Source organism: Capricornis sumatraensis, chromosome 22, assembly GCF_032405125.1.
Source record: "Capricornis sumatraensis isolate serow.1 chromosome 22, serow.2, whole genome shotgun sequence".
NCBI lineage: Eukaryota > Metazoa > Chordata > Mammalia > Artiodactyla > Bovidae > Capricornis > Capricornis sumatraensis.
The window spans coordinates 14,206,542-14,230,621 of record NC_091090.1 but is presented as its reverse complement, the minus strand read 5'-3'; the positions used below and the strand labels follow the sequence as shown (position 1 = coordinate 14,230,621).

Sequence of the window (24,080 nt, the reverse complement as noted above, 5' to 3'; positions counted from 1 at the left end):
GTCAAAAGCCAGGAACGGACCCCGTTTACACGTGAGGAGACTGAGGTTTAGAGATTGCCCTGCCACCTCAAGTCTAAACACTACCTGGCTTCCAAGAATGTCTAATCAGTTCCCATTCTATCTTTCTAGTCACAATCCTTCACAGTTAGTAGTCTTCAAAATTTTTGCCCCTCTATCCCTAAAAGAATATATAAGAACTAATGCAGCTCCTTGCACATTCTTAAGGTGACACCTGTTTTTCATATTGGTTTCAAACACTTGCAGAGGATGGGTGTAATTTCTACTAGTTTATAAACATTAACATTTTATTATAAAACTACTATGGCGGGCGTGTGTACTTAGTTGTGTCTGACTATTTGTCGCCCCATGGACTGCAGTCTACCAGGTTCTTCTGTCCATGGAATTTTCAAGACTATTGGAGTGGGTTTCCATTTCCTACTCCAGGGGATCTTCCCAACCCAAGGATCAAACAAGTGTCTTTTGTGTCTCCTGCATTGGCAGGCAGGTTCTTTACCACTGTGCCACCTGGTGTGCCCATAAAACTACTATATTACCCTTTTAAATGTGTTGAATAAGACTCAAATCCCATAGTGAATAAACAGACAAACAAGGACCTACAGTATAACACAGGGAACTATATTCAATATCATAATCTATAATGTAAAAGAATCTGAAATATATATGTCACTTTGCTGTACACCTGAAACTAACACTGTAAATTAACTGCACTTCAATTTCTTTAAATGGTCAAGACAGTAAAAAAAAAAAAAATCCATGAGCAAGCTCTTCTTCAGCAATCAAAAATTTTATTGTCTCCTCTTCTCCTTACACTTGTATTTCCATTCCACTTTCCCATTAAAAATCTAACCTTAGGGAATTCCCTAGTGGTGCAGTGGTTAGGACTCTGCACGCTTACTGCCAAGGGCCCAGGTTCAATCCCAGGTGGAGGATACAAAGGCCTTAGCCATGGCAATAACCATGGGATTAGAGATGGAGGGATAGATATGAAACCATGAAGGAGAGAGAATTGACTGGATTTGAAGGTAGATTTTTCATAAGGGGGTGTCAGGGAGGAGCAAGTTATCCTAGATTCCCAGATCTCTGTCTTAGGCAGTTAGGTAGGTAATCAGGCAATATGGGAAGCAAGCAAGTCTGAAAGGTTTTAGGCAAGTTATCTGACCTCTCTGAGCCTCAATTTCCCCATATGTTAAAAAAGAGAATAATAGTATCCATCTCTCAGGGTTGCCAAGACAAATAACCTGAGAAATTTCCAGACACAGAATATATGCTCAATAAACACTTTTGGGCAATATCAATAGTGGTGCTTTCTCATGTGCCAAACCCTTAATCCTCAGAACAACCCTATAAGGGAAGCCCTATTATTTTCCCTGTTTTATCACCATGGGAACTGAAGCACAGGGAAGTGAAGAAACTTGGCCAGTCACCTAGTTGGTAAGTGGCGGAGTGGACTTTCCTAGCCATTGCATTATACCGTATTCTTCCTGGGATCTGTAACTGGACTTAAGAAGAAAGAAAATGGTAGGAGAGATAGACAACAAACCTGCTGCATAATTTATTCCAACAGCAGTTTTTATTCAGAAGTGTGCCTCCAAACTTGGTGGCAGTCTGGGGACAGGTGGTCCCTGGCTTGCTTGTTGACTCTCTTTCCCAGCCCAGGGCATAGGGCCCTTGGAGTTAAGGCACAGGGTCAAGTTCTCAAGGATCAACATCCCTGACAGCCTCAGTGGTCTGAGGCCTGGGGCTGGGGTGAAAAAAAAAAGAACCAGGTTCCAATCCGAGCTGTTTCATGGTCCGAGGGCCTGGGCCCTGGGCACCAGGGATGCCGCTCCTTCTTCTGCAGAGGCTGGTGTCACCCACAGGCCAGCTGTGGCCAGGTCCTGGTAGGTGTGAGATTGGGGGCAAGAGACTGGCAGAGGTTAGTTTTCCGGTGCCAGGTCCAGTTTATCTTCCTCAGAGGCGGAAGCTGAGCTGGAAGCGTCTTCCTCACCATTGAGGGACTTCTGCTGGTCACTGCTGCTGGGTGAAGGGGTCTTGTTGTCACGGGATCCCCAGCGAGTCAGGCGCTTTAGGGAGGAGTCGCGGCGGGCAAGTAGAGGGGCCTGAAAGCCTGTGAAGGAGCTGCTGGTGGTGGGACGTTTGTCTGGCAGAGAAAAGGCAGGTATGAGGAAGCAACAAGGTGTGCGCAAAGGGGAGAAGTTGAGGGGCTTTACTTCAGCCCTCGGGGACAGGAGCACCCCCTGACCTGCAGTGCCCTGCTGGCTCTGCAGATGTGGGGGGTCTCCCCTCCTCCCTCCCTTGTCCCTCTCCATTCCATGGAAAGCTCCAGGGTCTAACCCTTCTCACCTCCAGGTTTAATAGGATGCATGAGCCGGTTCATCTGGACATTCCAGTGTTTCACATTGGTACTAGCCTGGCGCAACTTCTGCTGAGCAGCCTGTGGGGGCAGGACCAGTGGAGAGTCGTCAGAGCCAACATCCAAGACAGCAAGTCTCAGCCTTTTCAGGTTCACAGGCCACTTAGGATCTGACAAAGGCTATTGATCATCTTCCCAGAAAAACTCATGTATGTTCATAAGGAGCTATGTGTATGAACAAAGTTGCCATCCAATTTCAGGGGACTCAAAGACCCTCAAATAGTCAAAAATAATCATAAGTGTAGTTTCCACTTATCAAGCAGCTAAAATGTACTAATATCTTACTTAACTTCCAGAGAAGAAGCTAAGAAGCAAATTCAAAAGAGGTTAAGTGACTTGCCCAGGGACAAACATGGAGCTCTGAACCACTGTGTCACACCACCTGTCCAGGACCTGATGTAGAAACCTCTGCTCCAGTGTTCATCTAGCCATTAGCAGCGGCTGCGGGGTGGGGAATCATAGAGGAATTTTCTCTTTTTATGATACTTATTTCTGTGTTTGAATTATTTTACAATGACCATGTATGCCAACAAAGCAAAATCAAATAAGGAACACTAATAAAAATAAAACATCAAAAGTTTGTCTTTTTAAAAAAATCTTCTATGGAGATGTGGGCTCCAAAGAGTGGAACCAAAGTGCAGGGATAGCAAAGTAGGGGCTGGAAGAGCAGGAGGAAAAAAATTTTGCCCGGATGAGTAGCAATGATAAAAATAGCAGTTAATGTTTCTTCAGTGCTTACTGAATATTAAGTATCACGTGCTATCTTGTTTAATCTTCTTTTGTTTATTTTTTATTTATTTATTTATTTTTTTGGTTTGTTTTTTGTTTAATCTTCATAGCAATGCAATTACCAGTCCCTTTTCTCAGATGAGGGACTTGGAGCTCAGAGAGGTTAGGCCATTTGTCAGAGGCCACACAGTCAGGTGATGGTAGAGCCTGAGCGATAGAGCTCCAGGGAAGGTTCCAGAGCCTGTGCCGCGGCTCACCCCGCCACCTGCGACCTGTCCCACCCCAGGCCTCACCTCCACGTCCTCGTCGGCCCTCTGCCGGTTCTGCCGCACCTCCTCCAGCTGCTGCTGGGCCTGCTGCAGAGAGCGGCTCTGCAGGGCCATCTCCTGCTGCAGCTCCTGCTTCTCCTGCTGCGCCCGCTCAATGTAGCGCTCCTGTTCCTCCTTCAGCTGCAGCAGCTGTTTCAGCTTCTCCTCCTCCTCCTCTAGCAGTCTGCGGGGTGTCCACTGTGTCACCTCCAAGGCTGAGGCACCTCACAGGTGCTCGACAGGTGGGAGGGTGGGGGCGTCAGGGAGGGGAAGCAGAAGGGGCCACCTTCCTACCTGGTCTGAGCGAGGCGCACGGCCTCCTCGTCCTGCCGAGCTTTCACCTCCAGCTGCAGGGCCTCCTGGAGCCTCTGCTGCATCTCCTCCAGCTCCTTGATGCGCTGCTGCTGCCGGGCAGCCTCCTCCTTCTTCAGCTCCATCTCAGCCTGCATGGAGGCCCGGGCCTGAATGGGGGACAGGGAGCCAGGTTAGCAGGGGCCCGGCAGAGGAAGGCTGCCGGTATGCTGCCCTTTCCCCAGGGCTTTGTGAGGCCAGCCCAGCTAGTTATCTCTGGATGAGGGTCTGGGGAGTTCCTTCAGGTCAGATTTTCCTGATCTGATCCCCTTCTGAAAACCTGACTAAGTCTGATGAGGATCAGTGAACCACACGGGGGAAAGGGGCTCAAGTTATCTCCTTTTTAGCACCAGCCTAACAGTTATTATTATACATTGTAATATAATGTTTTATAATTATAATTAGACTAGTGGTAGCAAGGGAACGACTATAATTATAATTGTGAGAGCAATTATAACTCAAAAGTATTTCCTTAGTTGATCCTCCTTTCCACAGCTCTATAAACCAAGTTCTATTGGCATCAACATGTCACATGTAACTGAGGCACAGAAAGGCCAAGTAACTTACCTGAGATCACAGGGTTCCTAAGAGGCAGAGTTGGTATGGAACCCACAGTGTCTCCACTCCAGATCTAGATCTCTTCAATCTTAAATCTAATTGCCTCTACACCTCTAGTCTGTCTCCAGGTTCATCCCGCCTTCCTCCCATCCTACCTTCTCCAGACTGGCCTCATAATTTCAGATCAAGTCAGGTCCCACATAGTCCAGCCTCGGTCCAAATTCATCCCCAGACACAAGGTCTTTAGCAGCTCCTCTGTCAAGGTCCCGCCCCCCAGCCAGCCAAGGTCTCCCAACCTGGCTTCACTCTACACATATCAATCACTCCACTCCATCCTTCCCAATTCGTAGGCTCGGGCCCCGCCCCACACCGTCTCTCCTCTCAAGCCATCCTTCTGCCAAGTCCCTTACCCTATAGGCCCTGTCCCCAATCCCATACCTATCTCTGTCCCCCGTCAAAATCCCTCAAGACAAGCCCCACCTCCACGCTCTTCCCTCAGTGCGTGGCTCCGCCCCCAGCCCAGGCCCCGCCCAGGCCCCGCCCCCCCGGCGCTCAGCACCTAGCGGGGGCCTCACCCCTCGGCCCACCGCCTCCGCCCGGGTGCAGCCACACCTGCTCTGCCTCGCGCAGCTGGACCTCGAGCGCCTGCTGGAGCTCCCGGTGCTGGCTGCGGCGCCGCTCCTCCTCCTCCTGCATCAGGCGCTCCGCCTGCCGCTGCGCCTCTTGCAGCAGCTCCAGCTCCTGAAGCTTCCTCTCCTTCTCTTCCTGCAGCTGCTGCAGTCGCAGCATCTCCTCCTCCTTGGCAGCCCGGCGCCTCTCTCGCTGCTCCCGCTGCTCGCGCCGCTTCTGCTTCAGGTCCTTGTGCAGCGACGTCTTCCCCTCGGCCTGAAGCCGGATCGCCGTCTGGATGGCTGCGGAGGGAGCGGGAGGGGCTAGCCGGGGACAGGGGGACCCACTGCCAGAAAGGGGCCTTTGGAGTGGCTCCTATCCAGCCTCCGGCCTCCTGCTGGGCAAAGGGCTCTCACTCTCTTTTCACCGATGAGGCGACTGGGGCCCAGCCAGGTCCAGGCCACCCCACGAGCACTCACCAGCTGTCCACTCCTGGCGCTGGCGAGTGTCGGAGGCGCTCATCTCATAGGTGCGGGAGGCAGTCTTCACACAGAACATGCAACGCTTCCCCTCTCGGTCGGGCAGCACCTGGGAGAAGGCCCAGACAGGCTGGCTTCACTGGGGTCAAGGGCCACACCCGCCCCAGGGGGGCTCCAACTCCAGCCCCTACCCCCTTGGCTGACCATCATCTCCTCCTGACACCCCTTCCACCCATTCTGCCAGGAGTCTGCGTGGCTGGGTTTGGAGGTTAGTGTCCCCACAACTCTTATAGCCTTTGCTCTTTGAAGATGGGACAGCTCTCCTATTACTATCTCTCTGTGGGGCCTACACACAGCGACAACTCAGTGTTTATCCAGATCAGGGCTCACCATCTCTCATGACAGGGTCCTCACTAATGAGACCGTTCATTTCCGCAGAAGCCTGCCTGCTGAGAAAGTTCTCCATTCATTCATTCCACAGATATTCTGTATTGTCTACAGGCCACTCATTGCTCTAGGCATATGGGATACTACTAAGATGTGCCTAACAGACCAAATCCCTGCCTTGCTTAAGCTTACATTCTAGTGGAAAATAATAGCTACCCACTGAGCTTCATGTGTTCTAGAGTCTGTACCAGGCATAGATTATTAGCTCCATCTTACACAGAAAGAAACTAAGGCTCTAAGAGGTCCAGGAACATGCCTGATTCACACTGCATGTTAGTGGTGGAGCTGGATTTCTGCCTAGAGCTGTGCTCTTTGCACAATGATAGCTGTTTCCTTACATGACAAATATGGACACAGCCTAGAATGGCTACAATAATGTTTTTCATGTAAAATAACAAGTGTTAGTGAGAAACTGGAGCTTTCATTTACTACTGGTGAGAATGTAAGATGGTGCCGCCACCATGGAAAAGAGTTTGGCTGCTCCTTAAAAATTAAACATAGAATTACTGTGTGATTCAGCAATTCTACTCCTAGGTATGTGCCTTGAGAAGAGAAAATATATATCCACCCAGAAACGTGTACATGGATATTCATAACAGCATTATGCATAATACCAAAATGATGGAAACCACCCAATATCCACCAATGAATGAATAGATAAACCATATATGGTCCATCCATACAGTGAAATATTATTCAGCCATTAAAAGGAATGAAGTCCTGATTCATGCCAAAACATGCTTGAAAATGTTATACTAAGTGAAAGAAGCCAGATACAAAAGGACAAATGGTGTATGATTCCACTTATATGAGGCTCCTATAATAGGCAAATTCCTAGAAATGGTAAGCAGAATAGAGGTTACCAGGGACTGAAGGGAAGGGAGAATGAGTTGTTGCTTAATGTGTACAGAGCTGCTATTTAGGATGATAAAAAGAAAAAGCTTTGGAGTATCCCCACAACTCTTATAGCCTTTGGGATGGTTGAGATAATTGGGATGGTTGGGATAATTGGGATGGTTACGTGTGAATGTACTTAATACTACTGAATTGTAATACTTAAAATGGTTCAAATAGCAAATTTCATGTTATATATATATGTGTGTATTTTACTATAGTTTTTAAAATTGTTGCCTTAAGCCTTTAAATAATGGAGAGAATAAAAGGAGGAAAAGGGATAGGAAAGGAGAAAGAATAGGGAAATATAGAGTGGCCAGAGTGAAAGCATCAGTCACTCAGTCATGTCTGCCTCTTTGCAACCCATGGACTGTCGCCAACAGGGTCTTCTGTCCATGGGATTCTCTGGGAAAGAATACTGGAGTGAGTTGCCATTTCCTTCTCCAGGGGATCTTCCCAACCAGGGATCAAACTTGGGTCTCCTGCATTGCAGGCAGCTTCTTTACTGTCTAAGCCACCAGGGAAGTCCTTATCTGGTCTGTTGCCAAAGGGAATGGAATTTGGGTGAAGGAGAAAGACCTCTAAAGAAGACTTTTAGAAAATTTTGCTGGATAGAGTGAGTCATAAGTTATCACTTCTGAAATGTTTAGCAAAGGCCACATCATTCACCAATGACTTTAGTATTGGATTGGATTTGCAGTTTTGTTTTGTTTTTTTAAAGTGCTGACATAAGCAATCTAAAACAACAACAACAACTGAACAGACATAATGAAACCTAAATAGAGTTACAGTTTCAGAGAAAAAAACCAGATTTGTTTGCCAGAGGGTAAGGGATGTAGAAAGAGGGAAGAAAAAGTTGAGGGAGATTAAGTGGTGCAAACTTCCAGTTGCAAAATGTGAGTCATGGGTATAAAATGAATAGTGTGGGGAATATAGTCAATAATTATGATTACATAGTTATCTTTGTATGGTGACCTATCATAAGTAGAACTATCATGGAGATCAGTTTGAAATACATAGAAATATTGAATCATTATGCGTATAACAGGAATTAACATAGTGTTTCAGGTCAATTATACTTCAAAAACAAACAAACATATCCATAGAAAAAGAGATCAGATTTGTGGTTACCGAGAGGTGGGAAGTGGGCTTGTTGAGGGGATAGGGGAGGAGGAACTGGATGAAGGCGGTCAAAAGGTACAAACTTCCAGATATAAAATAAGAAAGTTTACTAGGGATGTAACATGCAACATGGAAAATATAATTAACACTGCTGTAGATTATATTAAAATATGAGGCTTCCCTGGTGGCTCAGTGGTAAAGAATCTGCCTGCTAATGCAGGAGACTCAGGTTCTGCCCCTGGGTTGGGAAGATCCCCTGGAGAAGGAAGTGGCAATCCACTCCAGTATTCTTGCCTGGGAAATCCCATGAACAGAGGAGCCTGGTGGGCTACACTCCATGGGGCCACAAAAGAGTCAGACGCAACTTGGCGACTGCGTGTACGCTAAGTCGCTTCAGTCGTGTCCCACTCTGTGTGACGCTATGGACTGTAGCCTGCCAGTCTCCTCTGTCCATGGGGATTCTCATGGCAAGAATGCTGGAGTGGGTTGCCATGCCCTCCTCCAGAGGATCTTCCCAACCCAGAGATTGAACCTGCATCTCCTGTGGCTCCTGCATTGGGGGGTGAATTCTTTATGGATAAGTCACCAGGGAAGCTTAAACAACAACAAATGTTATACATAGAAGTTGTTGAGAGAGTAAATCCTAAGATTACTCATCACATAAAAAAATTTTTTTTCTATTTAATTTTGTACCTATACGAGGCAACAGATGGTCACTAACCTTACTGTGCTAATCAGTTTATGATATGTGTAAGTCAAATCACTATGCTGTACACCTTACACTTACACAGTGCTGTATGTCAATAATATCTCAATGAAACCGGAAGGAAAAAATAAAACGTGTTACTTTTCTAAAAGAAAAAAAAAGTGCTGACATGGCTGAGAATGGCCTTGAGGCATTCAGGTATACAGTTGACCCTTGAACAGCTCAGGGGTTAGGGGTACCAAACCTCTGCCTGGTCAAAAATCCACTTATAACTTTAAAGTCAGCCTGGTGGCTCAGGCTGTAAAGAATCAGCCTGCAATGCAAGAGACCTGGGTTCGATCCTAGGGTTGGGAAAATCCCCTGGAGAAGGGAATGGCTACCCACTCCTGTAATCTTGCCTGGAGAATTCCAGGGACAGAGGAGAGCCTGGTGGGCTACAGTCCATGGGGTTGCAAAGAGTCAGACACAACTGAGTGACTTTCACTTTCAGTATCCCAGTTATTCCATTTGCAGATTCAACCAACTGAGGATGGTGCAGTACTGTATGTATTTATTGAAAAAAAAATCCATGTATAAATAGACCCACCAAGTTCCAACCCATGTTGTTCAGGGGTCAGTTGGTATTTGGGTTGCACTTACCTAAGCAGGAATCTTAGGTGGGGAAGTCACTGGGGCTTCCCGCCTTGCCCTCCTCCTGACCCCTTGCCCTCAGGCTACACCAGAGCCCCTCTGGGCCTTGCTCCAGTACGTGCTCCATCCCTTCACCTGCCGCCCTCACCTCCACGCAGCACTGCGCATCCAGTGGGATCATACCCCTCTTCTCCTTGCACTCTTCACTCCCGAAATAGCAGAGGCAGCTGGGCTGCAGCTGGAACCAGCGTTCTGCCCAGTTCCTCCGCAGGTGCCCTCGCTTCCACAGGTAGCCCTGCCAGAGCCAGAGCAAAGTCAGAGGCATCCTCGGCCCCGCCCCCACCCTCCTCGGGGTCCGCCCCTGGTCCCCAGCCAGGCCTGACCTGCTTTAGGACGTCTTGGATGAGCTCCTGGTAGACCTCATGGATGGCCATGCTGAGCGTGTCCCGTGCCACACCTCGCAGACAGCGGCCTGAGTTGAAGAGCTCCAGGAACTGCCAGACGCTGAGCCCCCCGCTGCTCTGGGCTGCTTGGGCCTCCTGAGCCAGCAGCTCCTCCAGCTCCCCCAAGCCCAGCTCCAAGCTCATGCTGCTGAGCACCTTCTTCAGCAGGTATTCCACCTGGAGGGAAGGAGGGAAGGCTTGGTGGCCGCAGTAGGTGGTGTTTCTGGTGTCGACACCAGGGGTCGCTACCATCAGGCTCCCAGAGCTAGGGCAGAAGTGACCACGGAAAGGGGTTGGCAGGATGGAGGGGTGGATGCGTGTCAGAGGACTAAATGACTAAACGCGGGTGGACTCCTGAGTAGAGATTTGAGAGGGGATCCTGGGGCCCCAGCTTCAGTTCAGATATCCTCTCCCCAAGCTCCAGTCCTTCCTGCCTTGAATTAAGGGCATGGTGAGGTGGGAGCTGAGGACTGAGGGCCAGGCAGAGACAGCGAGTCATAGAAAACGTGAGTGGGGGACAAGGGCCCTCTTGTTCAATCTCCTCACTCTGCAGATGACAAAACTGAGGTTCAAGGGAGGGGGAAGTGACTTGTTTTGAATCGCACAGCAAGTTGGTAGCAGCCAGAGCTCAATTCAGATCGACACCCCATGAGTCCCTATTCCAAGCCCCCAGCCCCAGCCCTGGGGATCGTTCCCTTGTCAGAGGGCAAGGGGATGGGAGGTGGGAGCGAGCAGGGCAGGGACAGGAAGCCTGTTGCAGAGGAACAGGAAGTGGTGGTTGGGGTACATCCTGCTGCAGTTTGTTCACACTGCGTGTTGATCACAAAAGCGAGCAGCTTTCTGGCCTCGGAGAGGCCTCCTCGCCCTTGCTGGCAGGGGTCTGACAAAGGTACCCGGCCAGCTGTCTGTGTCTGGGAAGACAGACACACTTCTTTCTGCTGCCCCAACAGCTTCTTGGAAAAACTCTCTGCAGGACTTTTACTCTGGGGACTACTGGGTCTTGGCTGGGAGTGGGGTGGGGGCACCCCCACTCTTCCCACAGACAGAAGCAAGGGCACGAACCTGAGTGCAGTTAGACAGGCCAAGACCTCTCGTAAATACAGCGGACCACCCACCCACCCCAGCCCCCCCGCCCCATTGTGCCCTACTCAAAAGACCTAGATTCGCCCTGGGATCTTTACCAACACCAGAGGGCAGAAAGGGTCAGGAGAAGGCTGAGTGGACAGGGGAGTGGGGTAGTGGAGGGAGGGGGCAGGCTGGCCGCCAAAGGGGTCACCTTCCCCAGCTTCACTCATGAATTGAGAAGGTAGAAGCTGGGTTCTAGGCTGATGTCCCCAGGATGCCCTCTCTCTGGGGTCTGAGCTGAGTCCGTCCTGGTTCCCCCCTATATCGTAGGAGACAAGAAGAGAAAATCTGGAACCAGGACCAGACTTGGCCGCCCACTTGGGAATGACTGGAGAGATCTCCCTGGAAGGTCTCTATTCCCCTAAAATAGCACCCTTCTCAGTTTGCCACAGTGCCTGAAATCCTGCCATTTGATTTTAAATGTTTTCGTTTCAAAACGCTCAGTAATGTATCAGGCATTCACACCTCTGTGTAAACAGTTTGCAGAATCATTTTCCTACTGTGAGAGCGAGGAGAGCCTTGAAGGAGGTGTAGTTTTGGACCTCCTGGGAGAAGGCATCATTGCTCTGACATGGGCAGTTCTAAGTGTCTGGAGATGAGTGGGTGTGACAGGTAGCCAGTGGAGAGATAAAGAAGACAGAGGATGTGGGGAAGTAGAGAGACAATTTGGCCTCCTTCATGGTTTTGTTGAAGCCTGTCCCTAAGTGATAAAGTCCCTGGGGCTCACCTCATCAGGAACCATGATCAGAGGGTACTTGTCCTCAGACAGGAAGTTGAAGAGGCACCAGAGTCGGAAGGCATCCTGATTGGAGAGCATGTTGTTCCCGTTGCTATCCACCTGGTAGTTCTTCTTCGCCGTCAGGGTCCAGCACAGCTCGTCAAAGTGCTCCTTAACAAAAGCCCCCTCTTCCACCTGCCACCAGGCCTGCAAGTCAGCTGCGAAGGCTGCCTCGGCCCAGCTCCACCACCCAACTAGGCTCCAGCTGGCTTCTCAGGGTCATCTGTTTCCCTGCTCCCCACCCTGCCATGCAGGGACTCTCACCTGAGTAATCCCTGAGCTGATGATCAGGGAGCTGTCTGGCCAACCAGCCTGACCCCCAAATCCCCAGGCCTGCCACATGCATCACTTCCCCGCATCCACTTCCACCCAAGTTCCCGATCCATAGAGGAGCTCAGTCCCTCAGGCCAGGGAGAAAGAAGGGGAAGCTCAGGAGGAAATGAACAGTCAAGAAGAACTTGAGAAGACAGTGACAGCTAGGAGGAGTGGAGGGGACAGACTTAGCAGAGAGCTGGAAAGCGCTTGTAAAATGACAGCTGAAAGCTAGGCAGGGAGGGGTAAAGATCGTGGGGAAGGTGAAGGCTAGGATAGACAGGAGGGAGCTGGAGTGAGTTTTAAGGGGGGCAAAAAGGGGCAAGTGACGGGGATGGAAGGGTGGAGATGGGGGCATGGGTGGACAGAGGGGACAGAGATGGGGTTCATGGAGGGAGGAGTTGGGGTGGCAAGGAATTAGGGTGCTGGCCAGGTTGGGAAGTGGAGAGAGGTGAAAGGGGCCCTCACCTTGTCCAGGATGTACTTGTTGAGGTAGGGCATGTATCCCTGGCTGGACACGGGACCATCGTCATCATCTCGGAAGTGCTCCTCCAGGGCCACGGGGTCATGAGGGATGTGCAAGACGGTGTACAGGTTGTGGGACAGCACCTGAGACAGAGGGGAGCTTACCTTCCTGAGCCCCGGCCGAGCTGGGCCACAGGGCTGCTCCCACCGCGCCTGTCGTCCTCACCTCCATCCTGGCTAAGCCTTCTACACACATTATTTAGCTCAATCATAACTAAAACTTCTCTCTCTTTGTATATATATATACATACATATGCATATATACACATATACACATACAATGAATAAAAAGTCCGTCTAGTCAAAGCTATGGTTTTTCCACTAGTCACATATGTATGAGAGAGTGGGACTATAAAGAAAGCTGAGCACCGGAGAATTGATGCTTTTGACCTGAAGTGCTGGAGAAGACTCTTGAGAGTCCCTTGGACTGCAAGGAGATCCAACCAGTCCATCCTAAAGGAAATCAGTCCTGAATATTCATTGGAAGGACTGATGCTGAAACTGAAACTACATTCTTTGGCCATCTGATGCGAAGAACTGACTCACTGGAAAAGACCCAGATGCTGGGAAAGATTGAAGGCAGGTGGAGAAGGGGACAGAGGATGAGATGGTTGGATGGCATCACCGACTCAATGGACATGAGTTTGAGTACGCTCCAGGAGTTGGTGATGGACAGAGAGGCCTGGCGTGCTGCAGTCCATGGGGTCGCAAAGAGTCAGACACGACTGAGTGACTGAACTGAACTGAACACTTACAATGGAATGTAATTCAGTCATGAAAAACTGAATGAAATCTTGCCATTTGCAACAACATGGATGGACCTTGAGGGCATTATGCCAAGTGAAATAATCTGACAGAGAAAGACAAATACAGTATGATCTCATTTATATGTGGAATTTTTAAAAAGGGAAAAGAAGAGATTCACAGATACAGAGAGCAGATTGGTGGTTGCAAGAGGTATGTGGTGGTGAGTGAAACGGATGAAGGTGCTCAAAAGGCACGAACTTCCAGTTTTTAAATACGTCATGGGAACATAATATACAGCATGGTAACCATAATGAGTAATACTGTATGCCATCTGAAAGTAGCTAAGAGAGTAGGTCTTAAAAATTCTCATTGCAAGAAAAACAATTTTTTTAAACCGTGCATGGCAATGAATGTTAACTAGGCTTCTCATGATCATTTCACAATATATACAAATAAAGAATCATTACCTTGTACACCTGAAATTAAAATGTCAATTATACCTCAATAAAAAACAAAAAAGTAAAAACATATGCACTCGCTATGCAACAAGAACTGTGCTCAGTACTTTGCATATATTTCCCTTAACACCCAGAACAACTGTTCACATCTTCATTTGACAGATGAAAAAGACCCCTAAACTCTGAGATGTTAAGTAATTCACGCAAAGGCACAGAGCTGGCAGGGCTGGGATTCAAACCCAGGCAGCCATGCCCTTTGGCACTCATTAGGCAGGTGTGTTCCCTTTCTCCAGACGGGGACACGGAGGTTCAAGGGACTCAGTTACTTGCGCAAGCACTCAGTGAACAAGAGCCTGAGATTCCAGTTCAGCTCAGCAGATCCCAAGGCTCAGGGGCAGAAACCTGACATCTACCGTCAGAGACTCGGGGTCAGGCTGAATTGCGCCTGGAGTCCAGTGAGCCTGCTCCAGGAAAGGCGTGTTCAGTTCCAGCAACTGCCCTTCTAAAGATGGAAGGGAGCTGGAGAGGGAGCCAAGAAGGGGCACAAGAAATGGTCCAGGGGGTGTGGATGACAAGGCTAAAAGGGATGACGGCGGGGTAAATGGGTAGGTTAACAAATCCATCATATTAGCAAAGAGGCTGAAGCTTCAACAAGGAGTGGTGTAATTCTGTGATAGCACTTATCACAGAAAGTGTGAATGAGGAAAAACTGTCACCTATTCTGTGCCAGCCACTGTATGAGGTGTTTGCTATACCCCAGATCTAATCTCGGTGACCATGATATCCAGACATTAGTGTCCCTGTCTTCCAGATGAAGATGCTCAGGCTTGGAGATGTTAAGAATAAGTGGCAGAGGGACTTTCCTGGGGGTCCAGTGGCTAAGACTAAGACTTCACAGTTCCAGCCTGGGTTCGATCCCTGGTTGGAGAACTAGATCCCACATGCCACAACCAAGGTTCAAGATCTCCCCAACCCCATGCCACAATTAGGACTTGGCATGGCCAAATGAAAAATATTTTTAAAAAGTAGGTGGCAGAGCTGAGGTTGGAAACAGGTGTTCCTGACTCTGAAGGCAGCTTCCTTATTAAATATTGACCTCACCTTCATCCCCCAACTATACAGTAAACTCTGGAGACAACACCATGCCTTCTTATGCACACCCAAGTTAGTCGATAAATGCTGTATTCAAGGGCTGCTTCACCACCAGCAGTTCAGCTTGGAGGCAGGAGCTGGCAACACCTCCCAGCTGGCGTGCCTACTGTCTTGGTTTCCTTGTTCTCTTTTGTGAGAGGAGAGGGACAAGGGTTTGAGACTTCTCCACAATATTTTCCTGAGCCTCAGGTTCAACTCAGCAAAGTGGGAAGTTGGGGGGCCCAGTGAGGGGATCAGTATTTCTCTTTTCCCTCACTTCCCCCGCCTGAGCAGTTATCTGTGGCTCCCACCCCAACTCTCATTCCCATCATCTTCAAATTATCTCATGTGCCATCTATAGCTTTGCTTTTCTCTTATTCTAAAGGACATCTGGAGTTTCTTCCTGATGAACTCCGCCCTCTTTCCTTATTTTGGTAATGCAGCCTTGACCTTCCTTTGAGAAATACCTCTCCTCCATTTTCAGGGTCTGTGGTATTAGCCGTTTGCACCCCTACCCCATCTGGCTGCATGGCTGGGCACTTTTGAGTCACGGTGTTTGGCTTGAGAATGCACATGACCAATTCCAGGCCACTTAGAAGCAGTCCTGGGATTTTTGCTTCCTCTAGTGGAGAAGAGGTATATTCTTTCCATGGGTAAACCTGGAAAGAGTTAAGGTGCTAGAAGACAGATGCAGCTAACATCTTTCCCACCCTGAATATTCATTGGGAGGACTGACGCTGAAGCTGAAGCTCCAAAACTTTGGACATCTGATACATAGAGCCGACTCATTGGAAAACACCCTGATGCTGGTAAAGATTGAAGGCATGAGGAGACGGGGGTGGCAGAGAATGAAGTGGTTGGATGGCATCACTGACTCAACGGACATGAGTTTGAGCAAACTCCGGGAGATAGTGAAGGACAGGGAAGCCTGGCATGCTGCAGTCCATGGGGCCGCAAAGAATCGGACACCACTGAGCAACTGGACGACAACAACAAGGACAGAGAATACTATCAAGCTATCAAGCCAAGGAATAAAGAGAGTCATCATCTGAGGACCTAGATCCAGCCAAGCCTGAAGCCAATACTATGCTAGGAGTTTCGTTTATGTGAGCCAAGATATAACATCTCCCTTAAGCTATTTTGAGTTTGGTTTCTACCACCTATAATCAGAGAAGACATGATTAACACATCTATGGTCATAGGATACTAATCCACACTCCAAGAGGTGCCGCTGCTAAATGCTTGCACTTAAAATCCAGAGTGACCAACACAAGAGAAATACCCACTTCTGAAGAGACAGGTGTTATTCTAAGTTTCACACACTTCTACCTGCTGTCTCCTGGCCTCTTTTCAAATTACCCATGTCCTTATGTTTCTTCGAGTTTCCTAGAGCACCTCTTTGAGGAAGCTTCCTGCATAGCCCAGCCAAATGCTACACTCCAGTGAAGGGGGGAACATGGAAGGCCAGGGACCTTCACTTTCTAGTTGTGAGGCCTTGAAGAAACTTCTTCACTCCCCGAGCCTCAGTTTCATTGTCAGTAAAATGGGATAATACCCACCATGCTGAGGGCCCGTGAGGGCAGAGTAAGATGATATATAGATAGAGTGCCAGAGCAAATATAAGTTCCCTCCTTGTATAGTAAGTGTGATTTTTTTTTAACCTAACAAATTAACAAAGATGCAAAAGACTGATACTATCAAGCATTGAGGAGATTGTGGAGAAATGGGGATTCAAATGCCCTACTGTCAAGGTGTGAATCGGTAGTCTTTCTGGAGGGCAAGACTCTATCAGATGTAAAATTGGGCATGACCCCAGCATTTTTAATCATCCAACCTACGGATGCTCAAGGGAACAGAGCTAACTGTACAAGAATGCCCACTGAACCATTGTTTAGAATATAAGGCATTGGGAAATGCCTGGCAGTTCAGTGACTGGGGCTCCGACCTTCCTGTGAGTGGGGCACAGGTTTGATTCCTCATCAGAGAACTAAGATCTTACATGCCCTGGCACAATCTGCCACCGCCCCCCCCCCAAAAAAAGAATATATAAGGCATTGGAGACAGCCTGAGCCTCCTTCGAGAGAGGACAGGTATACCACATCATGGACCTGTGTGTGGTTGAAAACTTACTTCTACCACATGTGTGCTTTCGGGCAAGTGATTTTTAACTTCCCCAAGATTTTAGTCTCCTCTTTGAGGAAAATAAGGGGGCCTGCTCCAAGGGCTGTTTTAGAACAAAGTGCTCAGCACAGCACCTCGCACACAGTGCAATAAAAGGTATTGCTTAATAAAGGTTGTGAGCTATTTTTATTATTATGTTTGTGTGAACAGACATGGAAAGATATGTATACTATACCGGCAGGTGGAAAAAAGTACGCTCTAGAATGAAATATCTCTAAAACAATATGCGTGCAAATATTAGGTTGAACTATTTTAAACTGCTATTTGAGTAGGCCAAAACAATCAAATGTCAGCAATTTCATATGGTTCAATCTAATGTGTTTATTTGTACATAGAAAAAAATCTAGAAGACTCAGCAACTGTTAACAACCATCACCCTACCACCCTCCCCAGGGAGGGGAGGGACTTTCACCTTCTTTAACACTATTTTTGTCTTTGAATTTTTTTTTAACCAGTAAAACATATTTTACTTTTATAACAAATTTCAACTTCTTTAAAAAGCACAATTTTCTGTGCCGGGAGCATATATTGTTTTTATTACAAAAAAATTTAAGCTCTAGTGATAAAAAACAAAGGGTGCCATTAACCACTGTTATTAATGTACCCTGCTATTAAGTTGCTTTGTAATAACGTTCTTTTGCTGTTTCTTGTTTGTGTGAGCTTTTCTGGCTGTTCTACCTTCCTTGAGGGCAGCAAGGACTCTCATCTTAACCTTGACTCCAGAGCTGAGCAGTGGGTCCCCTACATGCTCAAGGTTTTTGATTAAACTCCCCTGAAGTCTAAGGTAAGTGCTGCAGTGGTTTTCCAAGGTTCTCAGGGTGGAATCTTGGAGTCCTTCCAGAGATTTCACTTTATACCTTCTGTGACCTCATCCCTCTTGCTCCCTTCTGTCCAGCCACTCTGACCCCTTAGACGTTCCCTGGACACGCCAGGCACGCCCTGGTCTCAGGGCCCTGGCACTTGCTATCCCTTTAGCCTGAAACATTCTTTGTCCCGGCCGCGCCACGGCTCACACCCTCTCCACCTTCTTGGGGGCTGCGGGCTTCTCTGACCACCTTATTTAAATCTGAAATCCCACCCCTCTACTCCCCACACTCCCTATCCTCACTTCGGCTCTATTTTTCCTCCATGTCATGTATCATGAGTTCTGACTTACTGTGTTTACTCATCTGCGTTCTCTGACTAGAATGGTCAACCCACGGGTGCGGGTTTTTGTCTTTTATATTTTACTCACTGCTGTACCGCTGGGTCTGGCATAACTGGATACTCAATAAATATCTACTGAATGAACTTCAGCGCCTCAAGGGAAGAAATGGGAAAACCACAAAAGTCAGACGGAAGTGGACTGAATCTACACTAACCTCGCTGGGCTTTAGTTTCCACACCTCTAAAAATGGAGTTCAAGGAGACTTTGCAGGCCTCCTCTCCCGCCCAGGACAGGAGCTGCCCCCCGGCAGCACACAGCTGTCTGAACCGTTCTGGGTTCGCTGGGTTCGCTGGCCCACGCTGTCCTCTAAGAACTCTGTCACTTGTACCTTATGCCAGTGGAATTTGAGGAGCCCCGGGCAGAGGCTCTGACCCTTGTAAGCTATCAGGACAAAGTGGAATCAAAGGCTCCAGACACTGACGGTTCAGGGCCTTTCCCTGGAGAAATCAGCTGACCTCAGATTGCCAGGCTTCCTGTGCCCGGGCGCGGGTGGGGGGGGGGGGGGGGGGGGGGGGAGGGGAGGGGAGGGAAGGGGCTTGGGGGGGGCGGGGAGGGGAGGGAAGGGGCTGGGGGCGGGCAGAGGGCGTGGCCAGAGAAGCGTCCTGCAGGAAAGGAAACGGCGGCGGCGGGAGCGTGCGCAGCAGTCACCTGCCGATTTCAATCACTCCTTAGCCCTGGAGGAGGGGACGCTCCTTATCCTGCTTTTACAGAGGAGGAAACCGATGCTCAGAGAGGTGAACTGTCTTCTTTAGAGTCAAGGTCTGACCCTAAAGCCCTACACTAGATCTCTATGCTACATGGGCTCAGATTAAGCATCAGAATCACCTGGAGAGCTGGTTGAAACTGAAATCTGCCAGGGCCTGCCCAGACCTACCGACTCAGAGTTTCCAGGGGTGGGGTCCAGGTGTCTGCAGTTTTCACAAGTTGCCATTTGGGCTCCCCCAGAGAGGGCTCTTTTTCTCCCCCACCCACCTAGGCAGCCCCTGACCTCTGGGTTGGCAGCCATTGACCTTTGAGAGGCATCATTTATTCACTGTTTCCTCTGTAGGCTGTGGGGGAGTGGTTCTCCCCTGGGGGCATGTGGGGTATGTGTGTGTGGGGGGCGGTGGTTCTCCCCTGGGGGCGTGTGGTGTGTGTGTGTTGGGGGGGGGGCAGTGGTTCTCCCCTGGGGGCGTGTGTGTGTGTGTGTGTGTGTGTGTGTGTGTGTGTATGTATGTGTGTATGTGTTGTGTGCAGCTCAGTCATGTCCGGCTCTTTGTCACCCCACGGACTGTAGCCCACCAGGCTTCTCCGTCTATAGGATTTTCCAGGCAAGAATACTTAGAGTGGGTTGCCATTTCCTTCTCCAGGGGATCTTCCCAACCCAGGGATCGAACTTGCATCTCTTGAGTCTCCTGAATTGGCAGGCGGGTTCTTTACCACTGGTGCTACCTGGGAAGTTCCCTAAAAACTCAAGTGCAACGATACAATGGGTGCCAGGCCCATGATCCTGTAGTTCTTAGATTTCAGGAGTAGATGAAGATACAGAGCATTTGGGCATCCTTAAAAGTACCAATCACTAACTGCAAAGAGAATGACTAATTTCTCTCTTTTATATGGCCTGTAGTCTTTAAATGTATCCAGGTGCTGAGTGATTCTTTTAAAATGTGTAGATTCTTTTTAAGAGTCACTGAATATATTTTTCTCAACCAGTGGATACTAAAGCAAAACTACTATCATGAGGGAGGAGCACCAGGAATTTTAAAAGGGGAGAATCTCTGGATTGGCTGTGTGCCTCTTGAGAGCAAGAAGGGCTGGAGAGATTGGGTATAGGCATCAAAGGAAAGATGGAGGTTCAGAGAAGGAAGCAGAGAGGAGAGGCTGTGTCAGGATCAATTTCACCTACTTGATATACTTTGTTAAAATTTACTTTCCTAGGCTAGCTGGAGAGCTTGTGATCCTCAGTTCAGCCCTTGGGCTTTATAGCTCAGAGCTAGGCAGTGACTTGCCTAAGGTCATCCTGCTGGGGAACAATATAGGTATTGGCCTGTATGGCTCTGAGTCAAGGGCTCTGTATCACTGAATCATCCTTCCCTCCTTCACACTCTAGACTGAGAAGACCACGACCACAGCAGGCAGAGGTCGGGGCAAAGCTGAAGACCTGTCATCAGATTCCTGAACTGGAGTTGTTATTAACTTCCCTTCACCTAGAGGAGGGCATCCCTGGTGGGCTCAGCAGTAGAGAATCTTGCCTGCAATGCAGGATACCTGGGTTTGATCCCTGGGTCAGGAAGGTCCCCTGGAGAAGGCAATGGCAAGCCACTCCAGTAATATTGCCTTTAGAATCCCGTGGACAGAGGAGCCTGGCAGGCTGCAGTTCTAGGGTCGCACCGAGTTGGACACGTCTAAAGCAGCAGCAGCACCTAGGGAAAGGTTGTTGTCCCTCTCCAGAGGAGGTAGAGCCCAAAACTCAGAGGCTGTCAGTGGGCACGACTCCCTCCCTGGGCCCCAGGACTGCCCTGAGTGCCAACTAGAGGCTCAGGATTCTGGGACCCCACAGACTCAAGGAGGAAAGGCCCCAGTTCACCCTTCCTGCCTTGCATCTGCTCCTGCTGGTCAAGGGGAAGTGGTAGGCCTCCTAGGATCCTCATTGACACACGCTGTTCTAACCATACACCTAGTCTCAGACCCCTCAGAGGAGACAATCCTGACTCCTTGGGGGTACTTCTCAGAGGATTTGCTGTTCTTCCTCCTCCTCCTGGCCCCATCTGGGCTCTGCCCAGGACGGCTGGTGGCAGCCTTTCTGCCAACATGTTGGAGAGAAGTGGGTGACTGTCCAGCTTGCTCTGGGCTTGTGCAGGTCCCCCGGCCTCTTCCCAAAAGAGGATGCCAAGGCCAGGGACAGTTTGATGAGCACAGCCTGACCCCAAGGTCTTTTCCCTTCTTACCCAGTCTTTCCGGGGAGGGAGTGTGCCCTGCTCGTCTCTATCTCTCATCTGCTTCTTCCTCTGCCTTCTGACCACTTCTCTATTGCTCTTCTGCCTTTCCGGCATCCCCACCCCCAGAACTATCACTACTTCCTCCCATCCCAGGCTCTAGTATCATGGGCTGGTGGGAGAACTGCCTTCCTCATCTTTCTCTCCCGTGACAGGGGCCCTGCAGTTGCTGGTCCACATGCCGCCGGGCCTGAGACTCCCACTGCTACTTGAGTTCCCAGAATAGACACATTTTCTGTTGATGGGTTGAAATCTACCACTAATCCTGTGTGACCGCAGAAGCTGCTGGCAGTGGGCTCATTGTGAGCTGTGATGTGGTACAAAGACAGTGGATGGATGGTTCGATTATGCATCCTCCCCATGCAGTCTTCCTTGTAAATACTCAATGCGTGGGGGTGGGGGAACAGGCATCTGCCCAGGTAGAGGCCAAGACAGACGCTCCAACTAAGAAGCTTACTGCCTGGTGGGCTCAGGAAATCTAAATGCAGTACCTTCCATTTGTGAGGGAAAGAGAGACCCTGGAGGTGTCACAGGGGCCACAGCTAATGGAGTGGTGGAAAATGGAGACAACAAACTATGGAGGTTGGGATTGTTCCTGGAAGATATTAAAGGGGCAACATGGGAGGCGGATATAGGACATGGAGTTTCTGCAGGGATGGGTTTTGGATGATCTGCTTTTCCTCTGTCTGCCCTGCAGAGCTCACTAGACTACGTAACCTGCAATAAGAGGATTTAGGTAGAATGTGAGGAAGAATCTGCCTCTTGGGAGATTCTCTCAGATGATCAAAGGTGGTTGTGGACTCTCCTTCCTGGGAGAGCCAAGAATCGTTTACTAGATGCTGACAAGTCTGGCTAAGGGGCCGATTATGGGATTGGACCAGTTTGGGATATCCAAGTTCATCATGTCCAAGTTCAGCAAAGTAGAGGGAGGGGAAACAATGCCTATCATGTCCCATTCGTTTCTCGGGTTTCCAGGCACCTGCTCAGTCATTTAGAGTGGAGGTTTCCTTGAGACTATACTCCTCCTTTGCGGGGGGAGGGGAGGGCGGCAGGAGAAGATACAACAGTCTGTGGCCTAGCCTCATGCCAGGCGCATACCTGGTGCTCAATAATATTTGTCGAGTGAATGAATGAGCCCCTAAGGCAGACCCCAGAGGGCTGAGGCCTCCCTCATCCTGTCCCCCTGTGTCCCCCGGCTCCAGTGGCCTGGGGCCTTGCTTCTTGCCCACTGACGAGGGTGAAGGCAGCACTAACCCAGGAGTGCAGGACAGAAGCTTTTTGGTCTCCCAGGAATTATCTAGGACCAAGCAATGAACTTCAGGGCAATCACTGATGGGGCTCTTCCTGGACTCAGATTCTACCCCTTCCCTGCTAGAAGTCTCAAGGCCTAAGGTAAGTTTCCCAACCTGGTGGGCGTGAGGGGGTTGGTGAATGGCAGTATGTTGGGGTCTTCAGTCCTTGCCCCTTCCCAGTTCTGTCCCGCCTAGGAGGCAGGGTACAGAGTAGATGCTCTCCTGCCAAGGGCGACTGAGCCCTTGGGGCCGCGAGAGGCTCTTAAACCCTCTCTCTCAGCTCCGGGAGGAAGTGACTGACAAGTACTAGCCAACTGTCTCTCTTCAAAGCCAGGAGGAAGCAGCAGGAGGGAGTAAGGTGCATGCCCAAGCTTGACTCCGGGGAGACGTGTGCTCATCACATGGAATCTGGGATGTAGCTTGGCTCGTGGCCCTCAGAACCCCATGATGCCGCCTCTGCTCTCCTGAGAGTTTGGGTCGGGGCTCTGGACCATGGCCCTGCACACACCTCACTGGGGCCTCTGGATGGTGGGCAGCAGCCTCTACCGGGCCATGTCACCCCAGTTACCCAGCACCGGCCCCCCACCCTTCCGGGGCCCCTGGCTAGCTGCGGTGCCCCTGGAGGAGCACAGGGTTCACGCCTAGCTCCCAGGAAGCAGGGGCTGCTGAGGCGCATCTGCCAGCCTCCCCTGTGCCCCAGGTGCCCCTCACCTTGAGCTGGGACTTGGAGACCTTGCCGCTCTTCTCCACGTCCAGTGCGGTGAACGCGTACCAGATGGACTTAAGCAGCTCCTTGCGCAGGGCCATGGCTGAGGCGCCCGCCCGGCCCAGGGGCGGCTCTGACACCAAGATCCGGTTTCAGGAAATGCAAACGGCAGCAGAGACCGCAGCAGGGCCCGCGGCACGGACCAAGAGCTCCACCTGCCTGCTCTCGTGGGCTCCCGCGCTGGCAGGACCCAGCCTGTTGCTCAGCGGCCCCGCTCCCTGCTTGGGACTGGGGACTAAGCCCTGGGAAGCTATGGCCCCAGCTCTGTTCAACCTAGTTCCCTGGGCCTGAGGCCCTTTGGGAGCCTCCTCAGCCCCCGAGCCTCCTGGGCCCCCAGAGGCAGCTTGCTGAAGGACAAGCGAGCCCGTCCTGACTTTGGAGTCAGACAGCAAGGGGCAGGTCCTGTACCGATCCCACACTTACCAGGTGGGAGGCTCTGGATGAACAACGTAACCTCTTCAAGCAGCTTCTCAATGGTAAAGCAGGAGAAATGCTCACCTCATAGACTGTAAAGAGGTCCGAGGATGGGTGTAAAGCTGGGTTAGGCTCTGGGTAAAGCATTTCTTTTAAGGCCGTCTAACACTACTGTGGTGGCGGGGCCCTTCCCACCACCACCAATACGAACTTGGAGGAGGAACTGGGCCAGAGCACCTCTCTAGGTCAGGAGGACTTGGCATGTGATTGGCCGCTTCCTTATCCCCTGGCCTTGGCTCTAACAAGGCACCCAGAGGACTGCCTCCTCTGGGGCCCAGTGGCTCTGACCCAGAGACTCTGAAGCTCATGGGGTCAGCCCCGTGGTGGGGCCCAGCTTCCAGGGCACTGGGAGCAGAAGGGTGGGGACCCAGGACCCTCCACATCAGTGCTTCTATTTCT

At 50.0% G+C, this 24,080-nt stretch overlaps 1 protein-coding gene across 1 annotated transcript; it reads right to left on the bottom strand.

The window, feature by feature from the left end:
• Window positions 1–1,674: 1,674 nt before the first annotated feature.
• Window positions 1,675–23,257, bottom strand: DEF6 (DEF6 guanine nucleotide exchange factor). The gene is made up of 11 exons (XM_068960832.1): window positions 23,153–23,257; window positions 12,394–12,534; window positions 11,563–11,748; window positions 9,651–9,887; window positions 9,416–9,562; window positions 5,469–5,577; window positions 4,993–5,291; window positions 3,766–3,932; window positions 3,457–3,655; window positions 2,365–2,455; window positions 1,675–2,161 (listed from the first exon to the last, which is right to left on the bottom strand). Exons 1-11 carry the CDS (start codon window positions 23,246–23,248, stop codon window positions 1,938–1,940), a joined length of 1,896 nt encoding a protein of 631 aa, XP_068816933.1. The 5' UTR covers window positions 23,249–23,257; the 3' UTR covers window positions 1,675–1,937.
• Between the last annotated feature and the right edge of the window lie 823 nt (window positions 23,258–24,080).